This window comes from Plectrocnemia conspersa, unplaced genomic scaffold, assembly GCF_051122295.1.
Source record: "Plectrocnemia conspersa isolate PC_06_02 unplaced genomic scaffold, ASM5112229v1 ptg000005l, whole genome shotgun sequence".
Classification (NCBI taxonomy): Eukaryota; Metazoa; Arthropoda; class Insecta; order Trichoptera; family Polycentropodidae; genus Plectrocnemia; species Plectrocnemia conspersa.
In genome coordinates this window covers 24,087,329-24,104,194 of record NW_028277169.1, presented here as the reverse complement: position 1 = coordinate 24,104,194, position 16,866 = coordinate 24,087,329, and the positions used below count along the sequence as shown (strand labels likewise).

General features: G+C 28.8%; 1 protein-coding gene across 1 annotated transcript in view; it reads right to left on the bottom strand.

Annotated features, from left to right (window-relative positions):
- LOC148235232 (zwei Ig domain protein zig-8-like) overlaps positions 1-16,866 on the bottom strand; it is a 198,575-nt gene that overhangs the window by 57,776 nt on the left and 123,933 nt on the right. Inside the window, exons 4-5 of the mRNA XM_088186729.1 lie at positions 8,562-8,842; positions 8,254-8,330 (exon numbers count right to left, since the gene is read on the bottom strand). Of these exons, the coding sequence (XP_088042855.1) occupies positions 8,254-8,330; positions 8,562-8,842 (358 nt within the window). The remainder of the gene's footprint in view (positions 1-8,253; positions 8,331-8,561; positions 8,843-16,866) is intronic.

The following is a 16,866-nucleotide window of genomic DNA, read 5'->3' as shown; positions in this document are numbered from 1 at the left end:
TTTAGTTCAACGATGCACTTCTTAATCTTATGACTTTAAGTCACACAAATTATATACGATCTGAGAGTAACTAATTAATAATAAAAGTATTAACTAAAGGCAAGCGCTGCACTTAAAACTGGCATATAGCAGAAAGAAGTAGAATTATACATGAATATATTTCTTATTTTAATTCGTATTCACTTAAAAACATTCCCAGGGGAGCATTTCCAAAAGGTTAAAAATTCTCTCAGACGTGACGTCCGAGCAAGGGCTAATGTGACAAGTGACACCCCAGAAAAGTAGTAAAAGAAAAAAACAGGGATGACTCTTATCCGATGCCAGGGAGCACGGACGTGACCGCAATCCTAGACAACCTCCGAGGATGAAAGCCCACACTTCTGCGAATACAAATGAGACAAAGCCATGCAAATTCACTGGCAATCCTCAGACGCCACCTCCGTCGCAAATTTGCGCGAATTACAAATATTCAGTTTATAAATTGCACGTGACTTGAGCAAAAATGCATTCGGCTTCAAAATCAGCAATGCTAACAATATGGCATTTGGCGTGGTAGTAAATTTCTGAATTTTCACAGACGGGAATATTTTTGCATACACGTCACACATGTACTGGAATAGTAATCCCTCCAAATTACACCCCAGGGTCGTGCGAATCTTGCGTCGGCAAGCGAAAAAAGCTCAGGTACTTAAATCAAGACTCTAAACATGTCTGAGGTATGAGCGGCGGAAAATGTACGGGGTGTAATATAAAATACGAAATAATGTATGTAGCATGCTTAAAACACGTGCGATACGCACAAATTTATTTTATTATATTTAGCCAGGCCTTAGCGTGTTTTCTCCTTGTATTTATGATTTTAATCTCTACGTAAGAGTTGTTCATTACTAGAATAAGGTTTCACGTGTGTTTAATCTGTGTTTAAAAATTAATGACTCAATAACAAGAAGGAGATTTTCAATCCCTTTTATAATAATTTGTAAAAAATATTACTTTTAAACTTGTTAAATAAATAAGCATACAATTAAATATCACGATGTGGCAGTTTTATTAACAAAGCTTTGCAAGTAATTTCATTTATAAAATTATAAAACTTTCATACAAAAGTTTATTATTCTTCATTGTATTAAAGTCAAGGAATAGCGAAACTTTCAGTATTCGAATTATAATTTGCAGAACAACTTCTTACACATAATGAATCTCAAACTCTATAAATAATAAATTAACTTTGCCTTAATAATATTAGCAGTAGTAAAATCTATACAATTTCCTCATTGCGTCATGATACTTTATATTTATTTCGTGTCTGCCTGGCATTTGATTATGTCAATGCAGTGCTATTTCCTTTTATTATATTTAAACATTAAAAATAAATATTTTAATTAGTTTAATGCTGTTATTCTGTAAAAATAATATACATTGATGTTTACGATAAGGTTAAGTATTGTTGTTTGTTAACTACAACATTTGAATATTTTACTGCGCGTACGTAAAGCTTTTGAAAGGAGGAAATGTTTTATTAAAATCTACGGTTTATTTACGCTTTGTAATGTCTTAATAATAAATTTAGTGAGCAAAAGTCTTTAAGCCCGCTATTATGGTTGCAGTGGGATTACCTACTGTTTTAACTTTAGCTCCGTTAAAAAGGGAAGAGGGCAAAAATGGGCCAGCGCGGAATTTCGCAGGCGATCCTTATCGCCGAGCCCTCTGGGGAAGAGCCCTTTTCGTGAAGAAGCCAAAACGTGTGAATCCACAAACTCGCAAATAAAGCCGAACGACAAAGTTTAACCCAATCGAACAGGTTCAAGATTCAGCATCGATTCACCATTAAGCCTTCTTTCAAAGTGTTCGATATAATTGAATCACTGCTGCTTCGCAATCTTCATCTTTGAATTTCTTGTATTCAAAGGATATAGAGATATGTAAGTGATAAGCTTGAATGCTAAACACTTGTATGTTTACATAATGTATATATATTTTACATACACATTAGGTTTATACGATTAAGAAACTCTTTTCATCGTCGTCATGAGCCTACTCACTAGCGTTGCTTATTTTTTTATTACTAATAATATTTAAAAATAAGATTTTAATTAATGTTACCATTATTAAAGACGGAATAGCGTATTCCGTAACGTCTCAGACTAGTAACTCTGAGGTTGCGGGTTCGAGTCCCAGCAGCGGCACTAGATTAGCACTTAATTATTTTAATTGTAGATAAAAATAAATGTTCATGGATTGTCGTTAAAAATACTTTTAAACCTAAACACAGCTTTTATCAAATTTTAATTTTAAATATGTGTTATGTTTTTTAAAAAAAAATTATATTTACCCTTCGCAGAATAAAAAAAAATAAAAAATAGTCATAGTTATTTAGAATTCCTTAACTATTTTAATCGAAATTACTTTCATATAAATTAATGTTACATATATATGTACAGATTATATATTAAAAGCTGAATTAGTCATTTTAAAATAAATCTAATTAAATTATACACCTTACTCAAATATGATTACTTTTACATCGAAGGTATTGTAAGCGCTGTAATTCTAAATAATTTATTTTAGCATTCATATACATTTTGATTACACTGTACAACAATTTACCATTTATTTTGCCTCAAATATTAAATTATTAGATTAATGTCTGTTTTAATCTGTATGTCGTATTTTATATATCGTTTCTGAGATAAAATAAATTTTGTTTGCAAAATTTTAACAAAGTTCCTTAAATCGTTTTCGCTTATTTCAGATAATAATCATAATAATATACAATTAATATTAAATTAATTAAAAACTTAGTAAGGAGTAAGTGATTCTGTATTTTTTATGATTTAAAATAAATTTTATGTTTTTTGTATTTAAATCAAAATATTATTTTATTTTATATTATAGTAAATATATTTTATAAAAATAATTAATAATGCTATGTATCACATTTATTAGTAAAAATCAATTAAAAAAACTATAGATGTTATCATAAAACAATACTAAAATAAACATGTATGATTTATAGTAATTTTTTAACCATAATTTTCTATTTTTAAAAACATAAATACAGTTTGGAGCTGCAAACTCACAAAAGGAATTACGGAACATACATATTTAACATATAAAGCAAGATAACAAGTTATTTCAACTAATGTAGCAAAAATAGTAATATCCGATTACAAAATATATCGTCATTAGTTTATATTTAAACTTCAGAATATCCATTTCACTACCACGTTGCATATCTCTAAGGAATAGATTCACTAATTAATTCCTAGAAACTATGTAACTGTACAGCCACGGATTAAGAACAGCTAAAATTATAATCTACTATTAAAAAATAATTTGTAAATTATTGTTCAATTGATCTATTTAATATAAAAAGAAAATGTTTTAAAAACTTTTACTAAAATATCAGGCATGGGAATCTAAATATTATATGCTATTACATTAAAAACACTCAGTGACAAACCTAGACCATTTATTTAAAAACTTTTTTTTTAATTAAAAAAAAATACAAAAATCAATTATTTTAATTAAAAAAATTCGTACATAACGTAAATTATATCTCTGTTTCAGTACATAATAGTGTTAAAAAATTACCCGGAACAGAACCGGGTACCCGGTTAAGTAATGGAAAAATATTCGAGAATTTGGCCGGGTATTTAGATAACTTTGGTGTCACATATTTAGAATCAATAAAAGAATATTTAAAATATGCCCTTATTTTTTTTATGAACGCGTATTATTTGATCAAAATTGAGTTATTTTATCTTTGTAGCACAAAAGTGCAAATTTTTTGTAGTGTTATTTACGATCATTCATAGTTAAATTTTGATAAAAGTTTTTATAGACAGATGACATACCTAACCATGAGTTATGAATATATGTTTTACCATTCGCTAGCGCGGCTTCTGCAATTCCTTTTGGGAATCTTTTCACTCGATATTGTATATCAAGATTTAAAACGTCCATAAATAACCTCTATTATTGAATGTGTATACATCCATATATTTTTAGTCCTCTTAGAATCATATTGTATATTGGGCGTCTGTCGTCGCTCGTTTTTCTATTAGGGTAAAGAAACGTCAATGGCGCTGTAAATTTGCCAAAGATAAATGCTTTCCGCCTCCGCCACCATACAAGTCGAACGAATGGCTCGTGCATGTTGATAGTGGCGTTTTTAGAAAGAGTGAGATAGCCCTAGGGGTGGTTGTTTATGAAAAAGCATGAAAAGCTCAAGTGGAATATTCGCTCTCGAGAAATAAAGAATTGGACATGCGCCATATATTTGCGAAATGAGCTTTATGCATGAAACTCGCGCTTTTTTCCGTTCGGCCTAATCTTTTATTATAATTCCGTTTCGCAGTGTTTGTTCGCGTTGGCGTAATAAAAACATTTTTTCTGTGTGTACATTATAAAATATAATAAACCAAAAATAATCAAAAGTCTATATTTCCATAATCGCAATATAAGTACGTGACGTTCCCATGGTACAAAACCGTTTTTATGTCAGATTTTTTGACTTAATTAAATATGAATGAAACACAAAAAATTAAAAAAGAATGTATACTTCCAATTCTGGAGCATATATTATATTTAAATAGTATTTTTGCAAGTCTTATAAATAAAAAAGCCTAGATGAAATATTTGTACATATAATACAAGCTCGCGCAGAGAATAATAACAACGCCTATCAAAAGAAAATAAATACAGAGTTACTCAATTTTTTTTTAAAACGAAAGTTATTTTGCTTTTTAAGGCACTTCTTTCACAAATATAAACAGTCAAATCTTGTTTTGTGGTGGCCAAAGAAAAACACTCTCAACATAATTACAACTAAATTCAGTCGTATAAAAAGTGAAAATTAAAAATAATTAATGCACGATAATAAAAATAATTTACTAGAAGGTGTAATAATAACAAATTGGACTTCGATAAAAGTTGATGACAAACATCTAAGAGCATTGTGCAAATAGCTCTTCAAATCATCGGAAGATTTATTACTACGTCATTAATTATTATAAAACATTTTGAGTGCTACATAATATGATATAGTAGAATTTAATTGATACACTGAATACAGGCGGATCATTTATCGTTAGTCAAATTCTTAAATGGCATAGTAACATATGATGAGAAGTGAGTTGTGTATAAAATAATATTACACGTAAAAAACACTCTTTTCTGACTACAAGTTAAACTTACATTAGAAAAAGGTAATGTTTTATTTGTGATTAATTAATAAAGATTAAGTGTAATATCAACTTTTAAAGTAAAGAGAGACAGTAAAAGCCAATAAATAATGTCAATAATTAAAATTATTTATCCTGAGATATTTATTATTTTTTACCACGCTACATTGCATTCATCATTCATAATCCTGAAAACTTAGGTCAGCTGTTAAGTTAAATTACTTTTACACACACAATTTGTCGTTGATTTAGCTGAAATTCCGTTGTATAAATACTAATATAATTAATAATATTTTAAAGCTCTTGTGTAGTAAATTATCGAAAATTGACGTTCATAATTAATAATGTGAATAGCTTTTCATTGCGTCTAATTTCATGTTCCTCGCCAGATAATTACACACACTGTACACACCGAACTGTAAATTAATTTTATTGACATTTATGTGAAAAAAATGTCTGAAAAATGTCGATCTAAGCCGAGGGTTGACATCTATGTATAAATTAAGAGGCTACAGCATTTTTTAACTTTACTTCTTAATATCAAAAGTTATTTTGAATTTCCAAAACGTTTTGCAAATATAAGTACATTTATTGTACACAACTTTTAAATGGATCAACTTTGTGCTTATGTTGTTCCACTGCAAAGTTCTTCAAAGTAAAAAAGTATTACTTCAGTAGTTAATAAAGATAACTTTAAGATTACACTATAAATACATTTAAGAGACTAGTGTAGAGATTATATTCTTAACGCTTACACAATTATTATAATTTCTCAGAGAAAATTCTGAATCTCTCGTTTATGTAATATATGTAAGTTAAACTTGACTTTCTTAATTATATTATACTATCGTTACGTAGAGTTGTAGCAATTCAAGATAACTATTTTTAAAATTTAAAACATGTAGTAGTGAAACATTTGACCAAATATTAAAGATTTTAATAGGGTCAAAGTATCGGTATACGAATATTAACTCTGTACTCATATTACGCTTAGTTAAAAGCTTACGGATCGATAATTTGTAATTTTAACCAGAAATTTGAACCTTCGGACATAATGCCCAAATGTATACAGCGTTAGCTTAATTATAAAAAATAATAGGCCAAAAATGTTTTTTCATCGTTGCATATTATATTTAATTATGTATATTATATTAACATAAATTTACGGTTAATTAGAAAATCTATATCTTGCAATATTAACTATATAATTAGAGAAAATTAAAATATACAATTTACCTAATAAATGTGATTCGAAAACGGGTGAATTTTCAGTTACGATACAAAGTCAAAATACTGTGATTAATTTAATTTTATGATGACCTTTAAAACATTTTTTTTAATTTTTAACATAGTTTTAAACTTCATTAATGCATTGATTTTAACGTCATTAAAGTCTTGCACAAATTTTCTCGACTTTTACGATAGTCTAATAATTTGCTAAGCAGCGACAGACCAAAATAAGTGGGTCACTAATACTATAAATTCATATGTTCAAATCCCATATGTACCCCATTTTTTTAATTTTTATTACATTTGGGAGACTATAATTAGTGATTTTTATATATATATAAATTTTTGAACGTTTATCAAATATTATGTTTTTCTAGATTTTCCTGATCTCATGGATAAGTATTGTAAGTAATAATTTAAAATATAAAGTCGTTTTTTAGGCTCATATCGCCAATACAATAAACAGAAATATATCGTACATAAATTTTAACAGTAAGTTTATCTTTACAGATTAGGCAATTCCACGGCTAATAAAAGCACACACAAGCCCTAAATAAATTTACCAATCTTTAGTCATATTACTTTTCTACTCAGACCCTAGTGGAAAAGGCAACTGATCATAAAATATCATTTATATTCTACTACCCTTCTATTATTACATTTAGTACTACCTATGTTTGTGTTAAAAATAAAAATGAATATATTTTAATATAAAACAGACAAGTAAATTTTGCTATTTAACGAGTGCACTTGTGTTTTCTTACCTATAATTAGTATTTTATAGGACGGAATAACGTAGACTAGTAACTCTGAAGTTGCGAGTTCAAGCCTCAGCAGCGGCACTCAAATTTTTATTTATAAAAATATGCGTTATTAATAAAAAAACCGGCTTTAGCTGCAGTGATATCTATTCGTTATAAATTATATTACACATAATATTTTATAATTATTAATATAGATGTCACCGATTACCAGAATTTCAGTCTGATGGTTAATACTAACTTGTAGGTATTCATTATATCTAATTAACTTACTCAGTTGCTACAAATTTACCCCGTTGTAACGCATTGGGCTTACGCTTGTTAAGTTATAACGGAAGATTTATTAAAAATAAAAAATAAATCATACACATATGTAAATTTATCAAAATAAAATAATAATCCCCCTTTCTAAGTAAAAACATCTATCCAATCAGATAACATTAAGGTTAAACCATTTACGTTTATTGTAAACTGATAATTACTAAAAATGCGTTGAAGTCAACAATTTAATAAACAATATGAATTTCAATTGCATTTCACAGACAGATACAAAACCCAGAGACAACATTTTTTCTACATGAATATTCAAACTACACTTTACTTTTAACCGTTTGACTAAATCATAGGCAAACAGTAAGAGCATTTTTTTAAATGATATGACAAACATTAAGCCGCTTATCACACAGATAGATTTAACTAATGCGTACGAGAGACTTATACTTTTATCCCATAAATTTACATGCAAAGAGCGCCCCATAATAATGGTCTAACTATTATTAATAATTAACGTATATCGCTGACATAATATTCATATGCTATTGCAAAAACCATTATTACATATTTAAAAATAAATATATATGTATTAAGACTTTGGTTTGAGCAATGAACAAATTATTCAGGCTAGAATTCACCCCTCCCCGTTCAAACTGTTTTATAACATAAAAAAATGTGAATAAAGTGATCGCTATTTATCGATTTACTAGATTGGACAAAAATTCTATATTTTGAGATAATATGTTCCATAAAATCTGAAATATTTTTCAATGAAGATGACTTTGATTAAATATTTCACGCACCTGGCCTCATTGCTGTACGTCAGATGCCCGAACGTGATCAGATGCAGACTCTCGCCCTTTCGCCTCATCCACGATACCTACAAGAAGAAGAATAAGTAAAAAGGCAATAAACAAATATATAAATTCATATTTTATCGCCGAAATAAAATTACACAGGACCGACGAAGGATTTATGCGGCCGTTACGGGCTGCGAATGTATAAAAATGAAACGCCCTTACAACTTTTATATCCCCGCTCCGGCCCTTTGCAGTAATCGGTCGTTATGGTTATTATACGCGTAATACATTTCTCTATGCTAAATTGTTACCGTTTTGTCTTTGAGGTCGTTCACTCGGCAATGCAGATAAACATTCTGACCCAGTTGCGTGGTGACGTTGGTCGTGTTATAAGGCTCCTCGAAGAAGGGCAGCGACTCCTCGGTGGTGGTCAAGATGTCTTCTTCGTCTGTCTTTTGTTCCTGCGTGGAATGGCCGGAAGGCACGCTCGTTAGAGCCAGGGGCGTGTCTCTCACAAAGTACTTGGCAGGCACGTGGATTTGGATCTTGGGTGAGTTGTGAGATGCCACATAATCGCCTGGTGGTTTTACGACTAAAAGAAAAAAATAAACATTTTTATAAAAGAAAAATCAGACGCAATATTTTTTTTTAGTTTAACACTATGTATAACATATTAGGACATATTTAAATAATGGTGTTATCTCAATATCCCATCGTGGATAATGACCCTTATATCAGCCTAGTGCATAGAGCAATAATATTTTTAAAGACTTGTATAATCCTTACAAAAACATATTCTTAAGTAAATATTTGGTCCTAAAAGTGGTTTAATAAATATTCTGCAATGATTATATAAAAATAAACAGATAACATAAGTCAAGACACAAGCACACGCGCGTCTGAAATCTCGCGAGCAATACCCGCGGACCTAGCAACCATCAAGAAATACGCCTGCATTACTATGATTCCAATAAACGTACGAGCTTACTTGCAAGATGGTATATACATATATATAGCCCAGCACGAAAGTGTAAACACACTCAACTCCACTATACCTCAACGTTCGGACTACTACTTTGCTCTTAGAACAGACTTACGCCTCGCCTTCTGTTAAAAATTACCTCCAGAATATGTCGACTCGTAAGAAGGAGCTACAGACACAAACGTAGATGTATCTTTGATAATGAAATTCGTTTAATAATTTAACTCTATAAATTTTAAACAATATAATCAAACACATTATTTATTTTAAAAACACTAATTAGTTATTATTATTTAATATATCTTTAAGCTTTTGCTTCATTGCTAATTTATTTATAAATTTAGGAGAATTAATTATTGAATTACGTATACACAAAAAATATTTAGTTATATTTTATTCTATTTAAATAGTTATATTGCAAAATAATGCAATGCTTTTTAATATTATGTAAAAAATATTTTTTCTAACTCAACGCATTCCCAGGTTCAAAAAAGCCGACGAAGCACAGAATATATATTAATCCTTTTAACGAGAGCACTTTATCAGTTTTAAAGAATTCGACAGTTAAAAATCGACAGAATTATACATACCTACACAGTGCTGTAAATCATCCATATTTTGAGAAAATACTATTTAACAAATGGTAAAGCCTAAACATTAATATTCTCTAATGACATAATAATAAATAGTAAAATATAATCTTGAATCTGCATTCAAGTACAATGTATTGAAATGCAATATTATTAAAGGCTTTTAAGATTAAATAAATCATAATATTTATAATAACGATAAATAATACATAAAAATAATAAATTTTGGGTTTTATGTCGATAAACATGTTTTTTATATATTAATTTATCGTGTATTTTATTTTAAATTAATTTGTTAAGCGAGATGAAAATATTTAAAGCAATTATATCTGATAATGATTCTATACTTTTACTTACTAATCTAGTTAAGATATATATTATTATTAATAATATTAATTGAATCTGAAATAATTAGCTTTCACAAATATAATAATCGTATTTAATATAATTAAATAATAATGTCTTTTAAAAAAAAAAAAATTAATAAAATACTTATGTCTAATACTAATTATCATTCTTGTATCATAAAAATCTTAAAATATTTAGACATTGCTAGTGAATTCCATAAAGCTGTTTTTTCAATAAATACAATGGTTAAAAGTATATTAAATAAAAATTATCCTTTTGAATTATTTGAAACAGTGACTCATAAATTTTAAGTCCATTTTAATTACACTTTTTTTCATTTTAAAAGTCATTCTAAATTTAATCTTTTTATATACAATTTATATATTACATTGTTCTAAAGTTATGTATCCAAAGACACACTAAGCAATAAACTACTTATAAATAAAAACAATACCTGAATTAATGTATTAATTGCATCTGCTTGCAAATAAAATCGCCGATATTCACTTTAGTTTAATAAATAATAAATTTAAGGACTAGATCCTAATAGCTACATAGAAAAATATATATTCTCAGCTTAAAATAAAACATTGTTAAGATATAAATATTTATGTTAATATACATTTGTGTTTGTAATTAATTATTGCAAAAGCTAAAATAAGGCAACTAAAAATATAAAAACAAGAATTTTAATATTTCATGTATTTTTTTTAATTAAAATAAATATTATACTGTGTACTATGTTTATTTATACTAGCATCAATCTGAAACTGCTCTTTGGTTCCGATTTGAAATTCAACCTACATATAAATCACAGCCATCCGTATTCTACAGAGCAAAACGCCGACATATGGACAAAAATAAATAGTAAAACATATTTCACCGTTTTGATCCAACATGCATCATGCTATACATTCCAAAACGACGGTATTTATTCAGTCGGACGTTCTGGTAAATTTTTGTACATCCAATCGAGGGATATTCAAAAAGTTACGATACAATACGATTTTTTTACTTTTATACAGTGACAAGGCTGAAACCTCAACCGCAACAATGTTGTGCTTTATATATATTTAAAATGACGATCTCAATTCCTTATACCAATGTGTGAAAAGTTTTATGATCCTTCTATTTTTAGGGAAGGAAAACTTCCGCTAAAATAATATTAAGAAAAGTATTAGGTCATCCCGAAGTGAATGTCATTTTTTTTAATTTAAGGTTTAACAGTACGTCATGCTTTGGACGTTGATACCCGAGTACGTCTTTTAATTTATTTGTATATGTGTTAGTGCACATCTTGACCTCACATTTCAATATATAAAATAAAAATATGATTACAGAAGTTTTACCAAGTAAGCAAGAAATCCTTCCAACTTTGAAAAAAAATATAATAACATATTTTTCATAATTAAAATAAAAATAAACATTTAAAACGATTTTTTTGCTTCATTAAAAAAATTACATTTATTTCGGGATTATCAAATATAAAAGTGAGTGAAATTTTTTTGCGGCCAATTTATTATACAAACAAAAAATTTACTGCGACAGCAAGATAAGAGATGACGAATCAATAAAAGTTCCTAGAAGTTTTTATTCATAAATAAAATAAATAAACGTAATACAACCAATATGTGTTAAAGTGTTGCCCTAATAAAAATAACTATTTTATGTATATTAAAACAAATTTATGAGCATTTGTTTTTACATATTATATTATACATTTGTTTTTATCATATATATATATATATGATTTCTTGATATATGAGTTACAACCCAAAATTAGGGTGATTTCTATATTTTTTTAACTGGTATTCGTAAAAATATGTAAGTGAGAGACGAGAAATTTGCTTATCTTGACATACAAAATAATATCATAATATCATAATAATTAAGAGATACTAATATTGTAAAAGTTGTTCTATGTTTTTACAGAACAACTTTAAATATAATGAGATTAGAAAACCATTACTTTTTTAACCTTGAAAGAATACTTTCAAGAGCAATGTATTGGAATAGAAATAACGAGACATTTTGTTACAGTTTTAATAAAAGTAAGTCAAAATAAATTCAAGATAATATTAGTTCACGAAGTATTAAACATACTCTTAACCTCGTAACAACATATTAGTATTTTCTATACTAACTATATAATACAAATGACGAACAAGCTGCATCCTATACATTACTAATGTAAACTTTACGATAGTAAGATTTAATGCTGTTGTCATTATATTTTTTTAATATTAAATTTATACATTATTCAAATGGTTATGTCTATGCAATTTATTTAGTTTTGCTTTGAATAAAAAAACACTAATTTATTACGAGGAATTATGATTCTTCGAACACTAATGTTATTTTGCTAAGCGACGTCACGTCACATATACAAAAAGTAAACAGCTGCGCAAACCCTATCAAGACTAGAATTTTATCAAACATTAAATATGTTTGTTTTGTACGCACTGTGCAGCGTTTTTTTTAAAGTAAATGAAAACGCAATATTAGTTAATTAATATTTAAGCTGCTATGGTGGTTAAATAAACTATTATTACTTCACACCAGCATTTGGAGAAACCATAAGTATATTTATTTGTATTGTATGATTTAAAATAGGTTGCGCAAAATCGAGTATTTTAAATGTTACTTCAATAAAAAATCTTTCTATGATAAAATTTATTCTGATTTTTTGCATTTATATAGTAGTTTTAAAGTTATAAACATATCCACATTTTTTAAATGCAATATACTTTTTTATTAAAATACCTGAGTATTGAAAAGTCTGAGTTTTGTGTATGAATTTTTCTAAATATTTTTTACGCTGCGACTATTTAACTATTTTTGAAAAAGCATGGTTTTAATATGTGCTTTACGATTGATACAATTTTTATAAACCGGTTTCTAAATGATTTGCCCACGTTGAGTGTCGTAAAAGAGATTAGGTACGAGAATATGCTTCTGTGATTTCTATAAATTAAAAAACTAAATTCACTAAATACGTATAAGTTCCTAATAAGAGGTGTTCTTAAATGGTTTTAATCAAGTTTTAAACATATTTTTAACTTTTTGTATCTCCACTTTCAGGATATCCCTCGTATATGTGTTTCGATTTTTTCGGTTGTGAACTTTGATCGATGCCGTCGCCGGTCGTTATCGTGACCATAAATAACTCTGGAAGGGAAGCAAATTGAAAATTGGTATTTGGCTGTAACGGCGGGTCGTAAACATTAATTGGAGCCCCGTGTATCCAGGCGCCCGGTTGATCCGCAAGTACGGCGCCTTGCGGCGATCAATGGCAACACAATGCGCAATTTGGCGTCAAAACCCGCACATAATTGTGCGAAATACGGCCGAGCGCCATCAAATTCGACTGTTGGTTGTATTGATTGAATGTTTGCCGGACGCAACCATCGACGGCAATAAAATATAATATGAACTGCCTACTGGAATTCGGATAGTTTGGTTGATAATAATAGTAGGAAATAAATACTTTTGGGATGTAAAATCGTTGGCGATGAAAACTGTTTTGAACGAGACTAGAAACTGATTTTACTTTGGGCTCTTAAATTTACTTTTTTATTAAAATATATTTTGAGTAATTAAAATAAAAGAAACAGCAATAAAGTATGTTTTAGTTTTAGTTCAACCAATTAAGTCAGTGCTGCGCTACCTTTGGTAGTAAAAGAATGTGTTTTGGTACATTTTTTTCAATGAAACAACACATCATATGCCACTGATACATTTTCAAATAAGACTATAGCTTAATAAAATGCTACTCCATCAAAAACTATCCTCGTTTCAGAAGGTTAATTTCGGTAACAAACAAGAAAAATTTAGAATGACAAAAAAAAATTTCGATTGACTCTGATTAAAAATATTTCTATTTCACATCGTTTGCATTTTTTCCCTCTAAGTGTTGCATTGATCGAAATAAATGGTATTCGGACGAAGCGAGGTCTGGAGATTCAGGTAATGAGTCCTTATGGCCAAGTTTCCTTGATTTTATCGAAAGACAATTTGGTCACATTATAGGGTTGTAGAACTATTCGACTTATGTTGCCATATGCAGGCCTATTTTTTCACTTCATTATGTATACAATCGAACTGATCACAATAAAAGCTTACTGATACAGTTTGGCCGGGTTTAAGAGTTTAGTAATACACAATTCCTTTACAATCCTACCATACACACAAAATACTTTTTTTATAGTGAGCCCGGGCCTCGAGGTTATTTTTGCTACTTGACCTTTGGATAACCACCGTCTTTTATGACAATTGTTGTACAGCACCTATTTCCCATTTAGGGTTATTGAATGATCGAAAAAAGGCGTTTCAGCTTTAAGACAAAGAGAGTTGTTTTCTTCGCTTTATTCGCGTGGTAACCATACACTTTGTCTCCAAGCCTTCCCAATATGTTTGATGTGTCTATGCATCGTTGAATCGTACTGGTTTAGATTATCGATCAGATAATAAATAGCTTAAGTATGATTTGATCATATTTCTATATCCAGAACTATTCTTGGTATCGTAATTTCTCGTTCAAAAATGTTGAAACCATCTTTGACATTAATGGATATGCATATAATGGACCATATACTAACTATGGCCGTAGTTGCCAAATTTCCTATAGAAAATTCATATAACATGCAGTTTTATATAAAAGTAACCTTCATTAAGAGTTTTCACCGGTTACTCCCCACTTGAGAAACTTAGTGAGAATTAATTTTAACTTTTACTTAACGGAGCTACGCCAAGTACTGGCTGAGGCTTAGAATAGCAACAAAAAAAACAGCTGCTTCCCTCTTCATATCAACCCTGATCCATCTACGATGTGCGTAATTAATAGTTCAACCTGATATTTGGAGACGACTGGATTTTACAGATGCAGGGAAGGCTACAAAAACATATATTTATAGTAATAATACAAGCTATACGTGAACAAAATATTTTTGCACAATTTAATAATAATTTATTACCAAGTAACTAAGCCATATAATTATTGACTGTTTACTTAAATTACTGACCTTAATCGAACAAAATTCCGACCCATTAAATAGAGACCCTAATTTTAACTAGCTAAAACTGTTCATACATGATGATATGGCTAAAATAATTCAAATTCGTAAAGATCCTGTATCGTACAAATTTCAAGCTACAAATTTTACATTTAAACTTTAACCTTTTTAAATGTTTATTATACTTGATAGTGAGATCTATCGCTTATCAATTTTTTCGTGTGAAATCTCAGTATAATGAAGCTCACGAGACCGAAGAAAAAATTTCGTTATATTGAATGTTAGGAAGATGATATATTTTATTTTTAATTACAATATTACTACAGCATTATTATAACTTCTAATAAGATTGACAGATCGTTTTATGTTCATTTTTAAACATACTGTAATGAACACAAAAAAATTGTTAAAAAAATTATTTATAAAAAAAGTTTGAGGGTCGGCGAAACACCTTGAATGTCGCGTAAATATTTCGTCGTTACAATGAAAACATTTTGTATGAAAGTTTTTCGGAGACAAATTAAAGATTCGTTATACTGGGAATTTCGTTATTTCGGTATTCGTTATTTTATGAATTGTTTTCTAATTTTAAAATTTAATAGATAAAACTGTATATTAGTATTTAGAAATAATATAAACTTTGACACTCAAAAATTTTTTCAAGTTCTATTTTATTCATGATGTGAAATGAAAAATATAATGTCGCCTATTTAACGCAACTGGCACCATATTTTAATTTCAAAGAGAGTTAAAGCGGAATAATATTTACACTCCACATGGTAGTTACTTTATGTTGTCATATTTATAGTGTATTTTTTTCTATATACACATGTTGTCCCTGTAAATATTACATTTTACTCGCAAAAATAACATATTATAGTTTTTAATGTGTATACATTGTACATAGACAGTAAAGTGCAAATTTGATGTAAAAAATATTTTATTTCTTATATTATAAGACCCTAACAAAGAGAGGATTACGATAAATAAACGCGATAAAATACATAAGTGTATGCTTGATAATATCGAGGATTTAGAGAATGTCAAAAACATATACGGCAGGAGTATCGAAAAATATAAAGGTTTATATCCACATCCACTCACACGATAAAATAAATATACGAGCTAATATTTTGCTTGGAATGCGACGCGGTTAATATATAATATTATACATAAAATCCACTTTCACTTCCCCTATAAATGATATATTTTATTTCAATGTGTAGTATGTAATGTAGAGTTAGAGAGGGTGGGTTGACCCTTTTAAAGCGAAACAGGCAATCGCCCCAAGGCGCTAAAATCTGAAAAGATGTAAATTCTGGAGTGAAAAATGCAAATTTTAAATGGTGTCTCTAGCTTTAATCACAGCTTTGGAGTGGAGTGGCGAAAGGCTAATAATGTTGCTTTGGAAGCGACGATTGGTAAATGTAATTATTGTACCATTTAAAAAGATCTGTATCATTTTTTCGCCCAAAATTTATGGATTTTTCTACATAGGGACAAAGAAAAAACTCATTTTTTTACTCCTAGTCCTAAGATATTGTTTTTGAATTGCTTAGATTTAAATTGTCCAGTAATATTTAAGAGCATCTGAATAATACATTATATTTTTTTTAAAAACATACAAGCGGCTCTCGACTTTTGAACGTTCGACTTTCGCACAATTCGCTATTTCGCACATTTA